The following is a 27,677-nucleotide window of genomic DNA, read 5'->3' as shown; positions in this document are numbered from 1 at the left end:
ATGATAGATCATACCCCAGGGTTCTAGATTGGAGGATCTTAGCCATCCAATCTTTGGCCCTATGCTGTTGAATCTGGAAAATCATGTTTAGCTATTTATTTGCAGGCAATTGAAGGGATAGATTGTCCTATCAGATGAACAGCCTGCAATGCAGCCATCGGAGTCTGGGTTGCCAAACCATGGGCCCCACATAAACATATTAAACAAACCAGACGATATTATTCATATTTTTGTTGGAATTCACAAGTTCTTATTTTATAATGTGTCTTGTAGGAATTATGTAATACTTCTTTCTTCTTTTTATGTGTAGTATTAGCTATTGAAATATATGAATTTTACGTTCTTCTAGTCATTGATTTATGTTGTGCTGCTGTCTTTGACATGTTGTCAGCCATCCTTTGATAAAGTTGTGCCGCCATCCTTTCTTGAGCTGGGTTTGGCTAGCCTGGTTGCCATATACAGTGAGCTCTGTGAACTTGGAACGCCTCCACCTGTCATAGATGCAGCAGACCTGCAAGACGATCCTGAGGTTAGCCTTCTATAGTGCATATTCTGCTAACGAAACAGGCATCAATTGGAGTTTGAAGAGTTATAGAACCTTTCTATAAATAGCATGCAAATGTTCTTCCCATGTCATAGTTCATCTTTGCAGATTTTCCATGTCACTGCATCTCCCAGCTATGGTGGGTGACACTCACTTTGGTTGCCAGCACATTGTCAAGACTTGGTTGCACAATCCTTCTAACTAGGAGCTGCTTCGAGTCACACATAAGACTTACGCTCCTGCTTCCACCTCCTAGCTGATAATACCTGTCAACATTTTGCAATATGCGTTTCCTTGCTCCCACTCCCAATCTCTTGCCGCTTCATTTTAGGCTTCATGCAACTATATGTCAAGAAGATTGTATTATGTTATATGTATGAGCTTTACTAAGTGCACACACGTGTGCAATAAAGCTCATGTACCTGCCAGACATGCCAACATGACACATACTTCTGAGATCTAGTCCCATCCATAGGGTTGGTCTGACCTTACACATATTTTCCCAAAAATAAAATCTGTTCCAAGCGGCATGTGGGCCCCAATATTGAAAACATGTGGATGGCTTAGAAAACTTCATACAAGTTTTTCAGAGCTGTACATTTGTTTTGCAAATTGTGGCCCACCTGACCAGTGGATCAACTTGATTCGTGGGCTAGGGCATCAATGCAGTGGTGTTGTTCCGATGGATGGATTGGATCTTGGACCACACATGTCCATATGTGTGTGCTTAGCAAAGCTCATATTTTATAATGTTCATATAGAAGTATACTTAATAGTCTAAAAGCTCTAACATTTCATGATTTTGTTATACTAATTGTGGTGCTAGATGGCACACAATTGTAGAGGAAATGTGCTGGTGCTCAACTAAACTGAACTGCAATAATAAATTCAGTATTGTTGGTTTTTGTTTGGTCTATCAGACACGTGTCACTTTCTTGTTCACTGGATGATATTTTTTTGTTAGGTAATATAAGCTTGAACTCAAGACCTCAATGTTCCGGTGTTTTAAATAACGAATAGCATGTAGCGTAGCGTTCATCCCTCTGACGCATGAGGCATAAGCTACATAGCGTGTAGTGTAAGCTGCATGCTACTTATAGATATTTAATCAAGGCCTACTCTTGGTTTGCACCAATTCATGATATGCTGCACCAAGTTAGACTAATTAATAATGAAATTTAACAAAATTTCATGATATTTAGCACAACCAAAAGTAATAGGAAAGGGCAATGATTAGGTATAAAGATAACGAAAGAGTAATACAAATTTAATCTCGTTACTTGTATTATTTTACTAAAAGCATTGAAAAGATTAATTAAGTTTTATTAATATTAAAAAATGTAGCAAATCATTGAAAAGAAAGAGTAATACAAATTTAATGTTGTTACTTATATTATTTTACTAAAAGCATTGAATAGATTAATTAAGTTTTATTAATATTTAAAAAAATGTAGCAAATCATTGAAAACATTAATTGTTTTTTTAATGTTTTAGGGAAAATAACTTGTAATGTGAGCTACTTAGCGCAGAGCGTAGTCTATGTAGAGTGTGGCATACACAAATTATCACGTAGCGTAGGCTACATGCAACTTAAGCTATTTTCATTCGCTACATAGCATGAAGGCTAAGCTACATTACGTAGCGTAAGCTACAGGCTACATAGCATAGATATTTAAAACACTACAATGTTCATTGATGATATTGTCCAGTGTTCGAAATATCGGTATCGCACAATGTATCGCACCCTTGGGATACAGATACGTATCGGTTATCGCATGGGATATATCGTTTGTATCGCATAATTTATCGCACTTTTGGGAAACATGGGGAAACATTAAGATAATTGTTGATTTTTTCAATGAAACTTCAGGGATTATTTTAAAAGACCCTAATACACACTTTTAAATCATAAAATCTGAAAAAAGAAATGGTCATAATAGGTTTCCTTTGTATATTGTACTAAGATATGCGCTATGCAATTGAACTATGACAACTATATTCAGTATCCACCCCATCCATCCGTTTTTTCATATCATTTTAGGACATTATTCAAAAAAAAAATGAAGCAGATCCAATAATCAAGTGGACCGTACCATAGGAAACAATGATGATTGACCATTAGTGGGCCACAAAAGGTTAGATCAAGCTGATAATTGTTTTTTCTCTTCATTCAAACTTACGTGAAGTTATAAATAAATTAAGTGCCTAATAAAATATAGGGAAAATCAAGGTGCACCCTAAAAAGTTTTTAATGGTACTGTGTTCAACCACCATTGTTTCCTTGAGTATAGTCCACTTGAGATGAAAAATAAGATAGATCTAACGATCAAGTGGACCACACTGAAAAAAGTAATGGGGGGATTAAACGTCTGCCATTGAAACCCTTTAGGGGTTCACGGAATTTTTGGATCAATATAAAATTTGTTTTTCCTCTTAATTCATGTCTTTGTGACTTTATGAACAGATTGGATGGAAAATAAATGTTATGGTGGGCCCTACAAAATGACTCTTGCATCTAATCCCACTGACATTTAATGCTTAGTGCATTTTAATGCAACCAAGCTTATTATTTGGTGTGGTCCACTTGAGCGCTGGATATGCCTCATTTTCGTACTCATACCTTAAAATAATATGAGAAAAGGGATTAACGGTTTGGATGTACAGATACATCACGGTGGGCCCGACCACAGACCTGCCCGTTCGGAGCTAGGGACGGGCGGGGGTAGTACGCAATCCGCGTCCTCGTGTGGTACACCAGCCAATCCGCTTCCTTTTGGACCAGATTTAATGTTATATAGCCCCAAAATAATATATTTATTATATCCACACCGTTCAACCATTTGGAGAGATTATTTTAGATCATGAGCCAAAAAATAATTAATATCCAAAGCTCAAGTGGACCACACCACAAATAGCAGTGGGACAGTGATTCTCACTATTAAAACATTCATACGGCCCACCGTGACTTTTATTTTCCATCCAATCTGTTCACGAGGTCACACAGAGCTGGATGAAGAGGAAAAATAAATATCATATTTATCCAAAACTTCTCTGACCTCAAAAGGGTTTCAATGGTAGACGTTCAATATCCCACTACTGTCTATTGTTTGGGGTGTGGTCCACTTGTTCTCTGGATCTGTCTTATTTTTCGGCTCAAGCCTTATAACGAGCTCGCCAAATGGAAGAACGGTTTGGATTTAACGCATGCCTTATGATGGGACCCACAACACTTGATGATGTCAACACTCGGTGGTGTACGGTACACCACCCGACCCAAATACACTAAAAGAGGGCTCGGACACCCTTGTTTTTTGACGCAGCGAGGGTTTCGGCCTTCTGGAACCCTAAAATCTCGCCCAAATCCAGGAATTTTCATATCTCACGATGATTTCTTGACATTTCGGAGAGGATTTCTCCGGATTTCGCTTGGATTTCTTCGGACGTCGATAGATTTCTCTCCTGTGACCCGGAAATGTCGACCACGGCCTGATTCCTCGCCGGAATCTCCAAGAAAGGGGGAAGTTGAAGAAAATTTGCAGAAAATCCTACTTACCTGTCGAGTGGCCCACCTCCAGCCAGGTACGCTCCGATTTCTTTTTCTTTTTTTTTCTAATTCAAATTTTTTTTTTTATTCTCCACAAGCCGGATCCGATTTTCTGTCCGTGCATTTGTCTCCGACGATAATGGAGAGGAAATCTCGCCATATTGTCGATATATCGTGCGATATCGACGATATATCGGCCGATATTGGGATTTTGAATTTTTTGGTATCTTCCGGTGGTTATCGGGGGTGTATCGTCTCGCAGTGGTGCGATACCGATAATATCGGCCGATATATCGGCCGATAGTATCGATATTTCGAACACTGATATTGTCAACTATGATTATGGGCTAGCTTGCAGTTTGTATTTCCTACTTATAAAAAATGGGTTTATTTTACATGCATGAGATGCTTTATTTATGCACCTCTTTCTGGTTTTGCAAGCACTATGCGTCTATCTATATATCTTCGTCGGTTGGCTTTGGTCCACCTCTCGCAATATAGATCCTTGTGTTTGAGCATGGAATTGAGTCATGCATGTTGAGATGCAGGTGCATAGTGAAATGGACCCTTGGCCCTGATTGAAGAAATGAAAGATTAGATCTCCATGAGATAAGCGTTGCTTTTTTTAGACCTGGCTACAAGGTGTGCCATATCTGTTACGTAACGGCAATGGCCATTACGTAATGGAAACGGTTCGGGTTGTTATGCATTACAGGGTCGTAACATCCCATTCCCCCAAAATTGACTATAACGGCCTGTAATGGCCATTACGGGGCCTGAAATGATCTGTAACGGACCAGCATAACGGCTGTGGGCCATTACACAATAAATTCAAAAAAGAGAATTTTTTTGGCTAAAGAGAAAAAACAGTACCTGGGAAAAAGTATCCTTCTTCTTCCTTGCAATATCTCTCTCTCTCCGCCCCCTCTTCAGATTTTTTGGCAAAAAAAAAAAAGAAGAATAATTAAAGAATAAAGAATAAATAAATAGATAGATAATTTTGACCATTGCGGGGGGCGTAACAACCATAATTTTATGGTAATGATGGGGACTGTTACTCCCACCATTACAACATATATTGCCTGGCCAAGTCACGATATCCTACGTAATTCACCAAGATTGATCTTGAGATGATCGATGGCGTTGCGTGTGTGATGATGTGTGGTGATCATTTGATATATCATAATTTGTGACTCATATCACACACTACAAGCCATGGGATTGATCCCGATTCTCATTGTTGTGCGAGTCTGAGAATTTGGTTGGTGACTTTAGTGCCCTTAGTACTTGTAATTATGTGGCATAGCCAAGATAAGATGATGCTAGCTTGGTGTGCATTCTCAAGGTCATGCGAATCTATTTGATGAGGTTAGAAGCATATTGGGAAAGCAACCATGTCAAGGTTAAGTCCACATGTGGGTTAGAGAGATCAGTTTCCAATCAAATACTAATGAACCTTTGCTTTATCGGTGAATGTTGCAGACTATTTTAGACAATTGCATGTGTGATAGATAAGCAGGCGCGAACCTGAGACCTAAATGTTGAAACATGCATGTCTACCATTGAGCTGTGGGCTCCAACCCAAAGGACAAAAAATGTGATTTGTTGTACTTGTTTGCATGTTCAATGGAAGTGTGTTGGGTTCCGAGAGCTAGCTCATCTAGGATTGGAACATGCTCGATCTAATGTGATTCGAGAAGATCTGGGGCAGACAAATACAAAGATGGGATGGTTTGTCTTTGGAATTTAATTGGACTTGGTACAATTTCAACCCCCAATGATGGTGGGAGGTTCCGTAGGTTTCATGCCTCAGACCCATGAAAAATGAGATTGTTAACTTAGATCTGCATGTGAAGGAGCATAAATTGTGGTTTGCATCAACATCATGAAAATATTTGAGATTCTAATGGCAATTTTATAATTACATTAGGATAATAGCGGATTGTAAATATTATCTCATTTGGGTCTATTTAGAAAAAGGAAAAAGATATTTATCAATGGGGAATTGGTTTTCCTTGTTTGTTAATTGTTGGAAATTGTCGGAAATGCGAAAGGCTCACTCTCATAAGGAAAATGAGGAATTTTTATTTTTTATTTTTTTTAATGTGGTCATCCTTTGATGACTCCAAGCATGCGATAAATATGGGTCCTCAGCTTGTGTTTTTCATCATTGAGGAATACCATTCTATCTTGAATCCGCTGATTTACCGTGCAAGATTTGAGTTCTTAAGTATCTTGAGGAGTGTGCTAGTGTCTTGTTCCCATTCATAGTTGGGTTTGGATGGTTTAATTGACAACTTTGGCTTTGTATCCTGGTTTGAGAGATCCATTTTTCAAAAAAAATTATTAACTCTGTATTGACTCGTATAAATGCACAAGAATGATTAAGAGGGAGTTGCCACCTTGCTAGTTTATAATGGCGGACAAATTCCTGATTGAAATTCCATTCATTTCAAGTTGGAAATGAGCCAATGTAATTTCAATTGAGGCTAGTGTATTTAAGAGGAAGGGAGCAGCCCACTTTGGTTCTACTTGGCTAATTTGAATTATTTCAATTAAATTCAAATAAGCATCCTAACACAGAATACTTTCTTATTCTATTTTTTTTTCCTTGTCACGGCACATGATGATATCAAATTACCTGAAGTCTTTACTTACTGCTTAACTGACTTACTGGAACGCAAGGTGACACATTTCTATGGTGTAATATATTTGAGAGAACTGCTAAGACCAATGAAACCAGATGATCCAGTTGGTAATACGAGATCTTCTTGGTGGTTTACATTATTGGTTTGCTAGTCCTACATGTGTATACAGTCCGGCTCTTATACATGCCTGCAATGCATGCAAAGATGGTATGTGTAAGATATCTGAACCATCCATCAGGTGGGATCCACCACATAGATTTTTCAGGCAAAAAATCTGTCTAATCTACTCGTCAGGTGGGCCACACCATGTGAAAAAATGGAAGGCTGGGAAAAGTTTTTTAATTGTCCATAATTCTGTACGGTGGCCCACATAAGTCTTGCTCCTCCCCAATTTCTCGGCCAGGTAATCTGCAACATGCCCACCTGATGGACAGTTGATGTTCTCCATGTGGAGGGCCTGGCTACATCCGTTTTTTTGGATTAGCTGTAGCGAACATTTCACATAATATCATATTTATACACAGATGAATTACTAACTCGTAGTCACTTGAAAATGTCATTATTTAATGAAATCTTGCACTTATGCCAGTATTTCTCAGTTCATGATCATGATCATCATCTCAGCCTTCTACCAACAATTCGGGGTCAGATTTAGAAGGTATTGGCAAAAAATTTATGATTGCCCGCTGGACATCAACCTTTCACTTTTACCTGGTCTCTTAGAAACTAGTCGTGGTAGAGGCTTGCATTGACAACACTTGAGTGCCAACACTAGTCCGTTGCTGTACTAATATTACATGCACACCGCAGGGGACAAGCGAGAAAAGTAGGCACATGGAAGTGCAGCTGCCAGGCATATTGCTGTGTTAGAGGTGAGCATGCACAGTGGGTCATGCTTGATTAAATGGTCGAGTGCTTGGCTCTAGAATCTCGCGAGGAGCTCAACAATCCATGTTTACCGAACACCACTTAATGCCAACGAGGTTGTCCTCGATGTTGTATGTTAGCCCAACTATTAGATGGCCACCATAAAGGGGAATTCGGAAATAGTCACACTTAGGTCAATATTTATCAGTTATAAATTGAAAATTTGCAGCCTCATTTGGCTAAAATAGCCTGCTGCTTTGATGGTTATTTATGCTATAACAAGAATCAGCTTCAGCTTGGAACATGATAGTTTTGTTTTTTATTTTTTGCTTTTATTTATTTATTTTTACAACTGAGATGACTTATCCTAGTTAGAGGTGTTGTTAGAGTTGATTTCAATCTAAAGAGAGGAGACGAAAATATGAAGATGACATGGAGAAGAATATTTTTGAGGGATATGGCTCGCTTCTCAATTTGAGTTAGCAATTCATCATATAGACAAAACTATCTTACTTACATCCTTATCTCTTCTCCTTAAAAAAGCAATATACAACAACTAATTAAGATTAAAAGGATTAGACAAGTATTTTACATGTATGGTGGCTTGCAAGACTATATTCAAATGTACATTCTGGCACTCCCTCTCAAGTTGGAGCATATATGTCCACCAGCTTTCTTACAATGTGTTGAAGTGTGAGTGTTCAAAAGAGACTCATCTGTTCACTGTTCAGTAGAGTAGATATATGGAGTTATAATTTCTTTTGCAGTTATCTTTCATCAGGATGAAATGATAGTTGACTTCGTTCTGTTTAATTTGTTAATGGAAAACAGGATTCATAGGGATATGGATAGTTGCTTGATTATTACATTCCATTTTGTTTGGCTTCTTAACAAGAAAACTTAAGTCAGTCATCGACTTTTTTAGCTACATTAACTCATACGTGTCATGGACCATAGCCCATTACCCAGCCTACACACTAGATTGAGCAGTGACTGTTTGCCTTTTGTTCTTTCAAGTAACCAAATTTCTGCCCAGGAACATGCAATATCTGGAGTTAGATCTGTGATCGTCCGGTTCCTTGCCTAATCTACATCTGAATATCCACTTATGTACAAGTGCCCATGATGGGAGTAGAGAACGCCTTGGCCTGGAGATCTTTTTAGATATTGTAGAATTTGCCTTGCTGGTTCAAAATTAGTGTCCTAGGGGCATGCTGCATGCATAAACTGGTTGGTGACTCTTACGCATGAGTGATAGCGAAGTGAATCAGTTTCCCACTAGGTGTTGATAGGTTTGTGGATCATGAGGAATTTCCCCATCCTCTTAGCAGAGTTTGTGGTTTGGGTCAAGGGGAGAATCGGCAGGTTTTTGTAGCCAAGATTTCTAGTCGTTTGAAGTAGATCAAGAGTATATTTCCTCTGAGAGAAAAATCCCTCTCTTTGATTGAGGTGCCTCTATTCAAGAAAGTGTTTCAAGGGACCAAGGTCTTTGATATCAAACTTTGTTTGCAAATAATAACCTTTGAGAATCTGAATGGTTTCACGATCATTTCCAGAGAGACTGATGTCGTCCATATAGACAATGAGAATAGCAGTTTTTCCTTTGCAACGCTTAACAAACATTGAGTGATGTCTCTCCTGCTCGTTAGGTGAGCTGGTATAGACCGTGTAGTGTGTGTGAGTGATCCAGGGTCTAATCCCTGGTAGTGTTACCTTTCAAAAAAAGATCTTATTGACATCCAATTTCCTGGCATTGGATGGGCCTTCTGAGCCTTCGCATGAGATAGTATCATAGTACTCCGTTGCCTTGTTCTATGTTGTCGTTTAGTCCTTCAGAGTTTGGGTTTATGTACCCCCTTTGTATTTTTTAATCTCATGAAATAAATATCTGGTGTGTGCAAAAAAGAAACAAGAAAGAAAGAAAGAAAAAAAAACAGAAATCTGAGTGGCACTGATTGAATCCAAACTCTGAGCTCCTTACCGAGGGGCCTCATACCATATCCAAGTTTTATGTTCGAAACACAGCATTCCATTCCCTAATATACAATTTCCATCCATGTTTTGAATAAATTTATTGAATATGCTATCTTTTTTTAGATTCAATTCACAGATGTAGTTACAACTTACAATTAACTTTAGGTTGATTTGAAAGTCTGGTGGTTTTCTCTCTCTCTCTCTCTCTCTCTCTCTCTCTCTCTCTCTCTCTCTCTTGTGTAAATGCAGACTGCATTGCGTGGTCTTTGTGAAGATTTGGGCATTCCTTTTCAAGCTTCAATGCTCAAGTATGCGAAACTGTTCCCAAACACTAGCTGCGACATGTTTTCTACTTGTTTCTTATCCGTCAATTTCTATTGCAAAAACATCATTGTAGCTAGGTTATCTTTGGTTTTCCAAAATGTGGAGTTTTATAAGTAGCTCCTTAAAGTTTCACTGTGATGAGTTCATCTTGTTTTGTCGGAGACCGTCAATATGAGATTATTCAGCGAACCTGAGGCTTTGAATCCATTGTAATCTGACGTCTCCTGGTAGTTGGTGCTAGCAGACAAAATCTTCTGTAACATTCAAACTACATAAGAACGCAAGATTGTTATGTTATCTGTTACACAATTCAGTGCTGCAAAGATGGTTGTAATTTATAGTGTGTTTTGAAGATTGTTGCAAAACTTTAGAAGCTATGAGACCTTTCATTGTTTGAAAAATGCAGCCAAGCCATGATGTGCATTATCTAATATTTGTCGCATATATTAGAAGAACCTGAAAGCTCATATATCAATTAATACTATCTCATAGTCAGCAAAAATAAATTTCATGATGACGCTCGCTTTGGATATTATTTCATGGATGTTATTTCAGTTTTTTCTATACTTTATGTAAAAGATCATAAAAATCCTACGAATTTTATGATTTGCGATTACGATCTAAGTTTTCAATCCTCCTACAATTTTACAATCAGATTCAAATTTCAAGACATTGGTCCTTCTTAAGTGATGCCCACTTTAGTTCGAGAATGGGTTTACAGTTTTTTTTTCTTTACACACCGAGCCACCCACCACACCACATGGGTGTATGTTTTGAAAGTGCAGAAACCCCATTTCTCAGGCATGAAATGGCAAGTGCGCTTAATTCAACAAGGAGCTGTATTGAGTGTATTATCTATTTTGCTAAATGCGAATATATTGACTTCCAAAAACAGCCTTAATCCTTCAGTCTATTCTCTTCTATGAATGGCATTTCGTGAGTGCAAAATTACTTGCTGATGCCAAACACGTTCTATTTCAGGTGGGAAGCCGGTCCAAAACCAGTGGATGGTGTTTGGGCTCCATGGTGGTATAAAAGTGTCCATAAGTCAACATGTTTCACTCCAAAAAGTGGTTATCCCTTGGTATGAGTTCCATGTAAACATAGTACCAGACATTTTGATTGTTTCACCATCAACTTAACTATTACAATTTCTGCTCGTGGTACTTGTATCTGTGCTCTGAATGGAAACATTGGAGTCCGAGTCATTAAGTCAATATTTATTAGCATTTTCTACACTAAGAGGGTTGAGTTTGTAGGCTATGTTCATATCCATCTGCATGACCTGAAGATGTACAGAAAGAAATTATGGAGGGTATAGATTTATGCCCTAAATATTACCATAGATCACAAAAATATTAGTAAACATAGTACCAGAACCTCCCCCCCCCCAACACACACACACACACACACACACACACTCAAAAAGAAAAAAAGGAAAAAGAAAAGCAGGGAAAGAACAGAAACAAGCAAACAGAAAGAAGAAAAACAGAAACATGAAGAAAAGAAAAAATACAATACAACCCCCCAAAGAGAGACCCAAAACCGGAGCTCAGGCTGACCACTCCGAAATAACAAAAAGGCCTGACTTAGGACACTACCCGGCAAACGACACTGGTTGTGGAAACAGCGATTGTTTCTTTCCAACCATAACAACCAAACCACAGTGAGCAAAGTCAATCTCCACTCAGGGCAGCCACGAGAACCTCCGCCATAATCATGTCAAATTCCGAAAAAGAGCCTCGATAGAATTTTGCATAACACAACTTATGTTTGCCGTTTAAAGAATGCCAGAACTTGGTACTTGTATTGGCAACTTAACTATTACAATTTCTGCACTTGGTACTTGTATCACTGCTCCGAACGGAAACATAAGAGACAGAGTCATAAATTATAATCTAATCTTTTTGAGGATGTTCTAGACTAAGGGCATTAAGTTTATAGGATATGTTCACGCTTCACATGCATCTGCATGACATCAAGAATTACATAAAGAAATGCTGAAACCTATAGATTTATGTCCCTAAGCATTATCATAAATCCAAAAGTATCAGCAGATAAGCATGAGTATCGGATGCACCTGTGGAATTATGTTTTTCCATGTCTTTTGTATCATGCTCCATATATGTAGGGCTTTCAATGTGCTGGGCTGTCCTATCAAGGTTATGGCCCAGCTACTGTGTGCTGGGTTTTGGTTTCATTTTTAGGCCTATGGGCTGGCCATATCTGAAAAAGAAGGCCTGGCAAATTAAGGTTGGGCCTAGTTTCATGTCCGAAATATAAATGGCCTGGACAAAGGCAGACAGGGCCCAACTTGTTGATGCTACTGCAGAGATACGGCCTAACCTCCCAGATACGGCGTAGTCATTCCTAAATTTGGAAACAAACATTTGAAGAGAATTAAAAGACACATGCCCTAAACGTGAATGCCACAAATATGCTATTTTTATTACTCTCAATGGATGTAGAATTAAAAGAGTTGAAGAAATGTTGCTTGTATCGAACAAGTATAGTCCTGTTGTCACAGTCAGTACCAATCCTCTTTATTGTAAGTTGTGGATGACACAATGAAAAGCATAGAATGTAATACAACAATTTAGTTGCTTGGTTAGCATACTGACAGAAAGCTGATTTGATGGAAAGGAAGGAATATGCACACTGAAGGTAAGGATGATAAATGAACAGTAATGAAAGGTCTTTGTGTGATTACTGATAGACAATAAATTTGCAGATAGATTAAGCACAAGAAATGAAGATAATGAAATATTGCAAGAAACAAGAACACCTTTTCTAGTAATAGTGGAAAAGCTGTCATCTGTTACTTTTACTTTGCGAAGTGGAGTTTGAACAACAAAAGAAGTGGATTGCAATGTATCAGTAACATGGATAGTAGCTCTGAGTGAATCACCCAAGGACTATTGAGAAAAGTAACACGAAGAGCAGAGGAGAAGACTTGCCTGTGCAAAAGCGATGTAGGGTGATCTTTTGGAACAAATGTTACTTTCTAGGACAACCATCTTGTGAATCATTGAAACATATTCATTTTGTAAGATTTGATTGGATTCACCAGAAGGGTTTAGTTGGGGATTTGTTGGATTCTGTAGAACCACTATTGGCATTACATCTAGACACACTAGAGGGTTTACCATGCAATTTCTAGCAAATATCAATATAATGATTCCTTTGCTTGCTACCCTTCAAAATAAAGAAGGAAAAGTTGGGGGGGGGGGGGGGGTGGTGTTGGGTTTCCAGATCCTCTACATTTGCTGTCGCCTGCAAGCACACCTTCCAGAGTCATGATCTATCCATCTTCCAGGGCCTTCAGTTCCCTTTGTGAAAAAAGCAAATCTTTCTGTGGATGGAACAAACTTGTACTTCATCCCTTCGTTCATCTCCCAATAGGAGTGGCATGCACATTATTAAGATTAGGAAGAATTTGGCACCCAAGAGTCTGAATGCAAAATAGTTCAAATTCAGGTTCAAGATTGAGCCTTGCCAATAGCTCAAATATCCTTCTAGTTTCAATTAATTTCTTTCATGCGACCATGGCATTATTAAGAGCAAGGTATTCAATCATGGTAATGGCCACCGTTGTTACTGTTACGAGATGGACCATTATAGCCATCATGGCCTTTCTCTCTCTGTTTTTTTTTTTTGAAAAGCTCTGTATTGGCTCCGTAATGGGCTGTTACAGGGAGCCATTTTTCTATGTAGTGGCCGTTGCGTAACCGCTTTTGGATACCTTCACCAAGAGGGTATTGGCTTCCATTCTTTATGTTTAGGATCATCTTTTTAGGTTCCACAAGAGATCCATCTATATACCCTAGTTTTTGTTTCCCTCCAATAAACATCTTGGCAGCCTGATATCTTTGATGGACATTTACTTCCTTGAGTTTAATGGTCATTATTTGAAGGATAAGATTTTTAGTAACATGGCCTTTGAAATTCATTGATAATGTGTCAGATATTAACTTCTGATGATGATGTAACTATTAAAATAAACATAGAGAGGCAGTGTATTTGATAATTCACTCAACCGAGCCAAAAAAGAAAAGAAAAGAAAAGAAAAAAGAAAACGAAAAACTGTTCTATCAGACTGAAAGAGATCTAGCTAAGGAGGGAAAACAGCCAAGGCGTCTTCAACAACACGGGCAACAGCCTCAAAATGCCCTTCATATTGAATCATTTGAAGAATCTGGACTGATCGATAGGTGAAACATGTAAAATCAGCAAGATAAGAATTTTCAATCGTAGATAAGAAAGGAGGCAAGACCCATTTACTGAGATGAAATCTAGACTATTACAGAAATGATATTTTGGAGAAAACTGACCTGATATTGTTGAAATTCCCTGCAACCCTGCAAAATGCAGCTGAAGGAAGGCTAATGAGCAGTAGCCCGCACAAAATTTGGTGTGTGATGCCACATGAGGATAGATAGTTTGTAAAAGAGAAAGACATATTCTACTGAAACAGTGGAAGAGAACGACTAGGAATGGTAGACTGTTTCACGCCGAAAATCAATACCAGTGGGTTCTGCGGCTAGAAATCGAAAAGCATTTCTGACTTTATTTGTTAAAGGATTTCTGAGTGGATAATACCCAGATAAAAATGGTGAGCAATGGCATACGACGATGGTGAGCAATGGCATACGACGATGGGGCGTTTGCTCCACCGTCATCTCCAGCAAGTCGAGTGGGAAGTCCTCGGGAGCAAGAGAGGTTAACACGGCAGAGCAAAGGCTTTCAACGCAGCCTTCTACTGAAACAGTGGAAGAGAATGACCAGGAATGGCAGACTGTTCCACGTCGGAAATCAAGACCAGTGGGTTCTGGGGCTAGAAATCGAAAAGCATTTCCGACTTTATTTGTTAAAGGATTTCCGAGTGGTTGGTTCCCTCTTAACCTTGAGCGGATTTTCAGGCGAGCCGGGGCTGTTATGGACGTTGTTATGCTTAGAGATCGCAGCTCGGGGGCGTATAGAGGTTTCGTGTTAGTTCGCATGTCGTCCGAAACGGAGTTAGCGAGGGCGGTGGACATTCTACATGGAGAGAAATTCGCTGGATGTCCACTACTGGTTCAAAGAGCAAGATACGGCCCTAACATCATACCTCCGCTCAAGCTTCAAAAGAAAAATTCGAAGATGTATCGTCTTAAACCCAATATTCCGTCCTCTCCCCCAAAAAAAAAAATCACCCCCAATCCCAATCCTATTCCTACCTCCTCAGGGCCTTTCAAAGACGCCCTGCTGAACAAGACTCCCCCTCCCCCGATCAGCATCCCTCTTATATCTGATTATAGGGAATCACCTGCTATGCCGATGGTAGGCGATCCCATTTTAGTCAATATGACTCACTTCCAAAGGGCTGCTGACGACTTAAAGGAGACGGTGGTCATCCTCTGTAAGGAGGGAGCGTCTATCTCACAGGTGAGACTGGATTTCCGAAACGACGGGTTTCCGGCCGGGAAACTACAAGATTAAGCCCTTGGGTTACAATGAGCTCTGGGTAAAGGTGTGTCCGAGAATTAACCCTGAAATGTTACTAATGGCGGGTCACCTCCACTCTGGAGGTCCGGTGGCCCGAGTCATGCGTTGGGAAGAGTTTTCCATGTTTGGCATGGAAAACGTTTGGTTTCAAATATGGGGTATCCCTTTGGAACTGTGGTTTGATGAATTTTTCATTTCCGTCGTTGCTTATCTGGGATCTATCTTGGAGCTGGATGCTAAAACGAAACTTAGGGAGGAAGTTGGTGTTATTAGGGTTAGAGTTCGAAGAAAGAAGGGTGCGTCACTGCCACCAGCTGTTAAAGTGGTGGTGGATGATCGTCCCTTGGATTTTCCAATCGTTAGGGAAGCTTCGGACGTTCTGCTTCCACGGTGGGGCGATTTATGGCGTATCAGAGAAGAACTGCCGCCACCGCCTACGAAGCTTCAACAACATCCTCTGGAAGAAGGTATACGAGAACCATACTCCTGCGGAGTACCTCCCCGTTCGTCTGTCAACCATCATGACAACTGCGGCGGGAAAGACCACTCCCTTGCTCTTTACGTAACGCGTGGTGGCGATCTGTCGCCTCGGCCGCCTTCGTCAGACGCTGCTGCATCTCGACCGTCCTTGGTTCCTGATAGTTCGATGTGTCGATCGACGCGTGGAGTCGCTGATCTTTTCTTTGCTTCGAAAGATGGGCAAACAACCTTTTATCCAGGAGAATGCTCTGATTGTCCACGGGGTAACGGAGATTGCGCCCAGTCAGCATCTGCGACATTTAATGCACTGCCGCGTCCCTCCTCTTCGCACGCTTTTGAGAGCCACGTGCCTACCGTCTCTGTGAACCCTACATGTGGATGGGTGTCATACATCCGGGATTCGTCGATCGAGCACACTTATCCGGACCCGGACCCGAACCCTCACCCGTCATTATCCATTATCCAACCCCCCGCATTGTCCTTAGCGAGCCCTTCTTCCCTTGCTCTCCCTATACGTTATGAATCCCCAGCACTTGGATGGAAAACTTCTAACCTCATACTCACCCCGAACCCAGCCTCGAAGGTCAACACTGCTCTTGAACTCGAAATTGATTCTCTTGGGAGAGGAAGCGACTCTGAATACCTGTCTCGTCCTTCATCTCTTTCCAATTCCTCTCCTCCGTCGGTGGTTGATTCGGAACTGGGTCCGCTTACGCTATTCCAGGACAACCTGTCTAGTGAGGTGCTTATGGCGGAACCTTTATAGATGATTGCTGAGAACTAGGTGGAGAAAGTTTTCTGCATAAATGAATCGGGCTGATCTCCTGGCAAAGATTCACAGCAAGAAATGGATCAGAGATGCTATGGGAAAGGTAGGGAGATCTTTAGGCTTGTCCTTTGGAGATCGTTTGGATGATTATGTCGCCCTATTTCAGTGCATATAGAATAGGGGGAGACCCATAGCCAACCGGCCATCCGCCGGAAAACAACTGGCCAAAATCTCCACCAATCGTGAATTACAGCATTTGGAAGCAAGTCCTGGGTTTAGATCATCATCACCGTACAAATCTAGAAGACAGGGTACCCGGGTAAGTTTTGTTAGCCAATGAAGATAATCTCGTGGAATGTTAGGGGTGTGGGCTCCAAGCAAAAGAGGAGTCTGATTAAAGCTACCGTTAACAGATGCAATCCGGATGTTATATGTTTCCAGGAGACGAAAGTTCCCCTCTTTAAAGATAGCCTGCTCTCAACACTGTGGAAGGTGAACGATGTTAAGTGGGTATCCTTAGACGCTATTGGATCCTTGGGAGGTATTTTGATCGCTTGGAAATCTTCCAAGTGGGAGCTCTCTTCAGATTACGGCGTGTGGTTAGTTTTTGTCACACTCCAAGATAAGTCTTCTCCCTTCTCTTGTCTTTTGTCTGTTGTTTATGGGCCTAACAATGATGCAGTCAGGGAGGACCTCTGGACTGAGCTGAATCGGGTCAAACCAGGGTGTGCCAAAACGGTTACGTATCGACCGTAACGGCCGATACGTAACGGTAACGGTGGGAACCGTTACGCGTTTCAGGGTCGTATTGGCCGTCACCCGATTTTGTACCCGTATCAGCCGATACGGGCCCGTTACGGGGCGTAACGGCCGTTACGGGCCCGTATCGGGCTAATAATGGTAACTTTTTTTTTTTTTTTTCCATTTTAAGCTCTGTTTTTGCTGTTTTTTTGAAACCTATTGCTTCTAAACTGTTTCTCACTCCTTCTACTACTAATTTCGACCAACCTTGGCTAGGTATTTGAGATAAAAACACATTATATTACGGATTTTCTTGAATCAAAGCTCGGTGGGCCATTTTTCAGAAATTCGTTAAAAATAGGTATTTATACTTTTTTTAATATGTTTTGCTGTTTTAATCATGCCATATGATGTGTTAATCATAGTAGAACATGTTAATGTGCATTTTACAGATTTGGGGTGCCATTTAATAATTTTTTTATATTTTTTTCTATTTACGCATGAATTTTGGCCCTTTTTTTTAAAATTCGAAAAATCAATTTTTAATGATTTTTTTGCTGTTTTAATCATGCCATTTAATGTGTTAATCATAGTAGAACATGTTAATGTCCATTTTACAGATTTGGGGTGCCATTTTATATTTTTTTCTATTTACGCATATATTTTGGCCATTTTTTTGAAAATTCGAAAAATCATTTTTTAATGATTCTTTTGCTGTTTTAATGATGCCATATGATGTGTTAATCATAGTAGAACATGTTAATGTGCATTTTACAGATTTGGGGTGCCATTTTATATATTTTTTATTTTTTTCTATTTACGCATTTATTTCGGCCCTTTTTTTGAAAATTCGAAAAATCATTTTTTAATGATTCTTTTGCTGTTTTAATGATGACATATGATGTGTTAATTATAGTAGAACATGTTAATGTGCATTTTACATATTTGGGGTGCCATTTTATATTTTTTTAAATTTTTTTCTATTTACGCATTTATTTCGGCCCTTTTTTTCAAAATTTGAAAAATCATTTTTTAATGATTCTTTTACTGTTTTAATGATGCCATATGATGTGTTAATCATAGTAGAACATGTTAATGTGCATTTTACATATTTGGGGTGCCATTTTATTTTTTTATATATTTTTTTCTATTTACGCATGAATTTTGGCCCTCAAAAATAATTGCAAACACCTAAATGTAAGATATTTTCATATTATATTCATTTTAATATATCTATCATTGATAGTAGATAGTTAGAAAATTAAATATATGAATTTTGGAGTCAAATTCAGGTTATCTAGTTCATAAATTCATCAAACAATCCTATACAACTTCTCACCAAAGAGTGGACCGTTACACCACCATAAATATGTTCCAATTTATAAATGAATGCATATTTGGAATGCTTAGAATATTTTGGATTTAATCCATATTTTTTCATATTTTTTTAGGAAAAAAAAAATTTGCGCCGTTACGCCCCCGTATCCGTATCGGTTTCGGAGGGCACCGTTACACCAACCGATACCGATACGGGACACCTTGGTTCAGACAGTCTTCTTATATTCGTCTTGCATGATTGGCGATTTCAACATCACCCGTTACGCTGGCGACCACTCTAGAAAGAGAAGGCTGACTCCTGCTATGCTTCGATTTTCGGAGTGGATTCAACATCAACAGCTAATAGATCTTCCGTTACTTGGAGCTTGATATACTTGGACCAATGGCCAGGTCGACTCCATTCAAACTTGCCTCGACAGGTTTCTTGTCTCACCCAAATGGATGGAGTCCTTCCCTCATCTTCAATAGTCGGCTCTCCCGAGAACGACGTCGGACCATTGTCCAATTCTTCTCTCTGTGGAGGATGAAAATTGGGGCCCGAAATCTTTCAAATGTAATGCGGCGTGGTTTCAATCCGAGCACCTCCACCAGAACATTATTGAATGGTGGTCGAATTTTAAGGCTAAAGGCTACACAGGGCACAGGCTTCTCTGTAAAATCAGACTTCTCAAAATTAAGATTAAAGATTGGCGTCATCAGGTTCTTCAAAAAAAGAGGCTGAAGTTGCGTCTCTGCTGTCTGAATTACAGCGTATTGATGGTGAGGCAGAGGTCGCCCCGCTTTCGAACAAAGCTCAGCTCCGGAGAATTGACATCATCCAGAATTTATCGAATATAGCTTTCGAAGATGAAACGTCCTGGAGAATCAAATCCAGAATGAAATGGATCGTTGAGGGGGACAAAAATACTAAGTTTTTCCACAATATGGCCAACATGCAGGCCAAGGCGAATTCCATCCTCAGTATTTCAGATAACGGAAACAGAATAGAGGACAAAGCTGAGATCGAACGTATTGCCATTTCGCATTTTAAACATCTTCTCACTGAGGAAAACTGGAAGAGACCGCTCCTTGATAATTTACTTTTCTCCTCTTTGGAGAAGTCTGTGGCAGATTCGTTAGAGGTCCAGTTCACTGAGGCTGAGGTCAAGGCTGCTGTAGACGCCTTAGAGGGGGATGAGTCTCCAGGGCCAGATGGGTTTCCGATGAGCTTCTACCAGATATTTTGGGAGGTTGTTCGTCATGACGTGATGGCTTTTGTTCACGAATTTCACGCTAGAGGAAGGCTCTCGAAGGGATTAGGAGCTTCTTTCATTTCACTCATTCCAAAAGTTTCAGGGGCTTCCTCTTTTTCTCAATTCCGTCCGATCAGCTTGGTGGGGAGTCCATACAAAATCCTAGCGAAAGTTCTTTTTTCTCGTCTATCAAAGGTTATCGGCAGCCTCATATCCCCTCACCAGAACACATTTATTAAGGGCAGACAGATTTTGGATGGAGCTCTCATTGCTACCGAAGTTTTACATTCTTGTCATAAATCCAGTTCTCAAGGTATCTTCTGTAAGTTGGACGTAGCCAAAGCATATGATCATGTCGATTGGAATTTTCTTCTTTACATGCTGACTCGAATGGGTTTCGGAATCAAATGAAGAAGGTGGGTTAAGGCTTGCATTAGCTCTGCTCATTTTTCTATTATCTTGAATGGATCTCCTAAGGGTTTATTTATTTATTTATTTATTTATTTTATAAAAGCACTAGAGGGCTTCGACAAGGCGATCCCCTCTCCCCCCTCCTCTTCCTTATCGTTGGCGAAGCGTTGTCCCAGATGTTGATCAGAGGGCAGGCGTATGGTCTCCTATGTGGCATTACGATGCCAGGACTACCAAATCCTATTACTCATATTCAGTTCGCCGATGACACTTATTTTCTCCACTGCTTCTTCGGGCTGCATCACAAATCTTCTTACTACGCTGCGTTGCTTTGAAGCGGTGTCTGTTCTTAGGATCAACATGAGTAAATCCAAGATCCTTGAGATCAACGTGCCCCAGTCGACGACAAAATCTTTCGTTGAGTTGCTCGGATGTCAGGTCAACTCCTTTCCGACCTCTTTCGTCGGTCTCCCCTTGGCTGTTGGTTCTCCCCCTAATTACATGTGGGATAGAGTTGTCTGCAAGTTTCACAAAAATTTATCGACGTGGAAATGCCGTTATTTATCATTGGGTGGGCATTTGACACTGATCAAATCTGCTCTTTCTAGTCTCCCTCTATATTTTATGTCTCTTTTCCGATGTCTAGCTAAAGTTAGGAAGACGATTGATAAAATTAGGAGGGACTTCCTATGGTTCGGGAAGGAAAATCAAAGAAAATTTCATCTCCTGGAATGGAATGAAGTATGCAAATTATTTAAGGAGGGAGGTGCCAATGTTAAAAATTTGAAAGTGATGAACGCTGCTTTGCTCGGAAAGTGGACATGGAGATTTGCGACCGAAAAGGAGGCGTTATGGACCTTGATTGTTAAAGGGAAATATGGCTCTTCTATAGGCGGATGGTGGCCGAAAGCATCTTCGTATTATAAGGCTTCGCATGTTTGGAGGGGTATCTTAGCTGCTAAAAATCAGTTGGTCAAAAATTGCAACTACACTCTTGGCAACGGGTCGTCTATTCGTTTCTGGAAAGATCTGTGGGTGGGGGAAATTCCGCTGCTGTCTCGTTTCCCTCAAATTTATCGTCTTACACCCGACAAAGACATTGCTATCAACAGATGCTATTCTCCATTCAGGGCGCAAGTCGTCTGGTCTATCTCGTGCATCAGGAATCTGAAGGACGATGAATTAATCGAATTTACGAATCTGCATGATCTTATCTCAAAGACTGTTCCTTGCTGTGATCAGCCCGATGAAGTTGGGTGGAAATTAGATAAATCTGGATCATTCTCTGTTAAATCTTTATACTCCTTTCTCCTCCCCTCTGCTCCTCTTTGCCAAGCCAACCCTTTCATCTGGAAATACTTGGCCCCTCCAAAATTCATTTGTTTTGGGTGGCTTGTGGGTCGAAACAGAATTCTCACGGTTGACAATTTGGTTAAACGGGGTATGCAGATAGTGAATATATGCGTGTGCTGTATGCGGGAGGCGGAAACTATCGACCATCTCCTCATCCATTGTCCTTCTTTTCATCAGCTATGGACTGATATTTATAACAGGTTCTCGATCTACTGGTGCAGTCCTGAAACAGCCTCCAACCTCCTTGCAGCTTGGCATGGGCCTAATTTTGGGAAGCTCAAATCTGTTGTTTGGCGCATGGTTATTCTTGCCATGTGGTGGGCCATTTGGACAGAACGAAACGATAGATGCTTTAATGATAAGTCTTCATCGATTTCTTTTGTGGGGGCTAGGGCTAGGAAGATGGTTGTGGAATGGGCAGTTAATGTTAGGGATTTGTCAAATTTCGATTTTTCCTTTTTAGGATGATAGGTAGTTTCTGCTATCTCAGCAGTTTCTCCTTTCTTTCTTCCTTGTTTCTGTTTTCTTTTTCTTCCCCTTTTAATGAATTTTCAGTTTGTTGCCTTCAAAAAAAAATAAAATTAAATATTGTTGAAATTCCCAAAAAAATGTTGTTGTTCCTAGAAAATCAGCTTCACTTGACTATCCATGAAAAATCAGCAAGAAAAGAATTTCCAATCATGGATAAGGAGGCAAGACCCATTGACTGAGATGAAATGTAGAATATTACAGAAATGAATTTTTGGAGAAAACTGACCTGATATTGTCGAAATTCCAAAAAAAAAATGTTGTTGTTCCTAGAAAATCATATTCACTTGAATGTCTACGGTCACAACTTGTGGGTCCCACCAGAAAGAGATGATCTCACGGTCAGAAAGAACAATAATGACAGATCCTTGCAATAATCATGCCAGGACATGCTCTGATAGCATGTTGTGTGATATGGCTTCTCACTTTGACGAATGCAAGATATTGATGAAAGGATGAAAATTAGAGAGGAAGGTTTGATAATGGCTTATCCCTCTTCTTGGGAGTGACACAACTATATGGACTTCATTAAGATGAGTTGGAAGATATTTACACCACGAGTTACAAGAGTTGTACCATGAGTTACAAGCGTTACATGAACAGATATTCACACCATGAATTTCATGAGTTACAAGTTGATATGGTACATCACAGTAATACAGAAATGTGGTGCACACAGTGCACTACATTAACATGATAGTCCTAGACATGTTACACTGTGGTTTCATACTTCAACAGTCATATAAATAATGTCCCTTTCACCATTTTCTGAGCTTGGACCACTTTTGCAGATGTTTTCCAACTGGTTTTTCCTTAAATTTATTTTTTCTTTTATGCAGTTTCTCATGCTCTCTTTAATTTCCTCCTATTTGTAAATGAGGAGAGCTGCTGCTGTTTTTGTTTGGGCATGCATTCCATAAATGCGGGCCGATGTGTCAATGATCCAGACCATTCATGCATTTGGCTCCACCAGAAGCATGTGATGTACCGAATCCTCGATCTTACCCTGCTATCTGATTTCTGACTTGCAATTGGATTGTCAAAAATAACACAGCGAAGAACTCATGCAACGTGTAAGAGTCTGCTTATTGATAATGGTTGGGATAGTTTGATGGTTTTTGTCTATCTCCCATTTATGTTGGGTCCCATCAGATGAGTAGTTTGATTGCTAAAAGGTGTGTACCTGTACGGAATACTTGCCTAAAAATGCTGACAGTTTGAACCAAGTATTGGATAGCTCCTGTTTTGGCGAGTACATATTATATTAGTGATTGCTTGCTCCATCTCTCTATTCATCTCATCACTTGTGTCATCTTTCTGTTATACCTTCCTTAAGCATGAATGTAAAATCACTAATCTAGCTTGTGAATTTCTTTTCAGACATTTCCTTCCCAGCTGTATGACTTGCTAGAGCAAAGTCTTCCTTTCTACAACATGCTTAGGCACCACAGTAGGAGGACATCATCCCTTTTGAGATCTCCCTTGCCTCCTCCAAGTCTGCCAGTTCCTGAAAATGAGAAGCTGATTGCTTGGGTTGGTGACGAGCTCATGCCTCGTGAGAGTGCAAAGGTATATCGGGATTGAATTTTGTAAGAGAATGGTTTCTACAGGAAGTTTTTCCAGGGAGCTTGCTTGGTCTCTCCTTTGTATTCTCACTGCATGATTCCTTAAAGGTTTCAGTGTTCGACTCAGTTGTCCAAGGTGGTGATGCTGTGTGGGAGGGACTTCGTGTTTACAATGGAAAGGTTTTCAAACTTGATGAACATTTAGATCGGTTAGTAATCTTACCCATGATAGCAAAACTTAGATGAAGAAGATGGTGCTGAGTTCATGATATTTCTCTGGATTTTTTATTTTATTTTCTGGGTTTTTTCTGATTGTGCTTCTGAAAAAATGTATATTTGAAGTGACAAGAATTATCAGTGGCTGAGCTCGGATTGTCTAGTTTGTTCAGCTGCAGGATTCCATTCATGTGCGGCCCATTGCTAGTTTTCCACTGCCTAGTTTGTTCACCTGCTAGGCTCCACCATGAATGGGGATGCCCTAAAAATACCCCAGATTGTATGATCCGAACCATCTCATAGGTCCATTGTCTTCATTTTTCATTGCAAAATAGAGAAATTGTGGATATTTGTAACAAAAGAAAGGGTGTATCGGACCACATAATGAGTTATACATAGAACCTATGTTGGTTAGGTTGATAAATAATCCCACTTATTTAGAACTACTATGTAAATACAGGCTATGCCAAAGTTGCATTATTTTTATTTTTGGTCCCAGAACATAGATATATAGTCATAGATAATACGCAATCCAAGCTGTGAATCAACAAACCAGAGTCATCGTAGTTTTCCATTGTCCCAATTTAATCCATCGGAAAAACTAGAAGTTAGGAAAACAATGTGTACTTTAGCCATTGAATCATGACAGAGACAGCTATTCTGATCAGCATTTTAAATAGCGCATAGCGTATTGCATTGTGTTCAACCCTCTATAGCATGCAGCGTGAGCTACACGATGCTTACTATTTTTTTGTTAAAATAATTGGAAAAAGTGATAAATAATATGAATAAATATTAAAAACAAAAAATGCCCAAAAATGCTTCATTTTTCACATAAAGGCATGTTCATAACAAAGTTATTAATTATCACTTATGAAAGCCAATCTATTTATATTATAACCAACTGTTGCATGGTGGCCAAAAGCCCAAAAATGCTTCATTTTTCCACATAAAAGCATGTTCAGAACAAAGTTATTAATTATCACTTATCAAAGCTAATCTATTTATATTTAAACCAACTGTTGCATGGTGGCCCACATGATGGTTCAATCAACTATAGAAAATAATAGACAGCCGCTACACACTACACAAATAGTTGTAGAACAAGCTTATTCCACAATATTGCACAGTACCAACTCCCAAAAATGAAAAAAAAAAGAAGAAGAGGAAAATAAAATCAAAAGACACTCTAAATCAATATTAAATTAATCACAATAAAGTAAAAATTTTTAATTGAGATAAAGACTAAAAGAAATACCTATATTTAGCTTTAAACCAATCGAAAAATGCAAATCTTCAACTCCACAGCTGTACACAGTTCAAATGGGGAATCTTGAAGTTCTCCTTTGTTTGAGCTCCAATGCCCGTGAAACTTCAGCTGTAGGTTCTTCTCTCAGGACTGATCAATGCCCAAAGTTTCGTCTCTAACGGTTCCTTGGATTAGGAGAATCAAAGACAGGAAGTTTGGTGGAAAGAGGGCTTGCCGTTGGGGGTATTAGGCCTTTCGAAAGAGTGCTTTTAAAACTCTCTTTGGAAACCCATTTCTTAACAATAGGACTGATGCAGGACAATTAACCACTTGCTCTTAAAGCTTGAATTGTTAGAGTATAGCGAATTAATCTCTTTATCTCATAGCCCAAGCCCCACATCTCACGGGTTAGGACCTCGACCGAACCCCCCTCGTGGGCCTCAAATCAAATGGGTACCGCCTCACAGGGGCCGCCCACCCCGAGTGTGTTCCCGCATCTCACAGGCTACCCCACTCAAGCCCGGTGTGAAATGTACATTAATCACCCCCGGTGAGGAGTCTCGAACACGAGACCTCCCCCGCTGGCCCCACCCACCCCGGGTGTGCCCCTGCATCCCACAGGGGACCCCACTCGAGCTCGGTGTGAAAGTACCCCTACATTAATCACCCCCAATGAGGAGTCTCGAACATGAGACCTCCCGCTCTGATACCAATTTGATCCAGGACAACTAACCACTTGCTCTAAAAGCTCGAGCTGTTAGAGTATGGCGAATTAATCCCTTATCTCATAGCCCAGGCTCCACATCTCATGGGTTAGGACCTCGGCTGAACCCCCCTTCACGGGCCCCAAATCACATGGGTACCACCTCACACGAGCCGCCCACCCCGAGTGTGTCCTTGCATCCCGCAGGCTACCCCACTCAAACCCAGTGTAAAATGCGCATTAATCACTCCCGGTGAGGAGTCTCGAATACAAGACCTCCCCCATGGGCCCCTGCATCCCACAGGCGACTCCACTCGAGCTCGGTGTGAAAATGCCCCTGCATTAAGGACCCACCATTTGGATTGTCTTGATACTTATAAATCATTGCAATGTGTCAAAAGGATTGGTCACCACCATTTAAATTAGCAGCTAAACTAACATTACTAAAAAAAGGAGTTTAAAAAAACAAAAATAAAACTGGCGGTATGGTGTACGTCGCGTAAGCTGCTCACGCTACAGGCTTGTAGTATACACTACAGTACATATAGCATACACAACATGGGAACTATGCTATTTACTCATGCTACATAGCGACGCTATGTAAAACATTGATTCTGTTATTAAAATTCGATGGAGTTAGTGGGTTAAGAAATTACTGCTACTGTACACATTCAATGGGAAATGGGCCTATGGTTGGATGGTTAGAATCTCTAAATCTGGAATTTTTTTGGGTAATCCCCCATCTAACATGTGGCCCATCAGATTGGTGGTCTGGATCACCAAATAATGGATCCCACACGCATGGAATCCATTGCATCAGAAAAGAAACTGACGTCCATATCCTGTAAGTCCTCTCAAAGCAATTCCTGTGTTTTAGCTTTAGATCTTTCGCCTGTTTAAGATTTGGATTCTTTTATCATCAGATTGTTTGACTCGGCAAAAGCTTTGGCCTTCAATAATGTTCCAAGTCGTGAAGAGGTGACAGCCTGAATTTAGTTTCTTTTCCATTGTTTGTCATGATCTATTGAGTCCTATCCCCAAGTGGGTAGTCTGTATGGCCCACAGCTTGAGGTCATGGATTTGTTTCCAGCCTTTCAACTTGAAAGTTATTATTTTTTGGTTTGTATTTGTTGACAGACTAATATCATAGTTTGTTTGAAATATTTCCATTTCTGTAAACTAAAATGCAGGTTAAAGAAGCCATCTTTAGCACTCTCATCACAAATGGGATGTTTGACAATGCACACATCCGCCTCACTCTTACACGTGGCAAAAAGGTTAGTCCTAAATGTTTGAATAGTATTGGTTAATGTTCCCGTGTCTTGTCAAGAAAAGAATACACATTTAAACTTAATCAATGGGGCGATGAATCTCTAATGTTTTGTGACAAGGTCACTTCAATTCTGGAAAAAAAATGTGCCTTGTTAGGCACATGTCGGTGTTGGACAAGTCTCACAGCATTGACCTGGCTATAGGAAAAATCTTTGGTCTGTTTTATTTGTTTTTTTTGACTATTTTGTATATAGTATTTATTTAGAAGCAACGAAAAGTTTTGTCAAAGAAAACAAGAGCCACATCCAGATATGTTTTTTTTCCATCAGCATATTGTATTAATGTATTTCTATTTATCCAGATATGTTATTTTTCTTTCATTAACTAATATTTGTATTCTAAATATCTCTGTCGTGTATCTATGCAGACATGTCA

The 27,677-nt window shown here is 39.9% G+C and overlaps 1 protein-coding gene across 1 annotated transcript in view; it reads left to right on the top strand.

The window, feature by feature from the left end:
• The window catches only part of LOC131225011 (branched-chain-amino-acid aminotransferase-like protein 1), a 123,088-nt gene that overhangs the window by 70,058 nt on the left and 25,353 nt on the right, over positions 1–27,677 (top strand). Inside the window, exons 15-21 of the mRNA XM_058220439.1 lie at positions 392–529; positions 9,827–9,885; positions 10,883–10,985; positions 23,618–23,806; positions 23,911–24,011; positions 26,894–26,948; positions 27,161–27,247. Of these exons, the coding sequence (XP_058076422.1) occupies positions 392–529; positions 9,827–9,885; positions 10,883–10,985; positions 23,618–23,806; positions 23,911–24,011; positions 26,894–26,948; positions 27,161–27,247 (732 nt within the window). The remainder of the gene's footprint in view (positions 1–391; positions 530–9,826; positions 9,886–10,882; positions 10,986–23,617; positions 23,807–23,910; positions 24,012–26,893; positions 26,949–27,160; positions 27,248–27,677) is intronic.

Source organism: Magnolia sinica, chromosome 14 (genome assembly GCF_029962835.1).
Source record: "Magnolia sinica isolate HGM2019 chromosome 14, MsV1, whole genome shotgun sequence".
Taxonomy (NCBI): Eukaryota; Viridiplantae; Streptophyta; class Magnoliopsida; order Magnoliales; family Magnoliaceae; genus Magnolia; species Magnolia sinica.
This window is presented reverse-complemented; position numbering and strand designations above follow the sequence as displayed.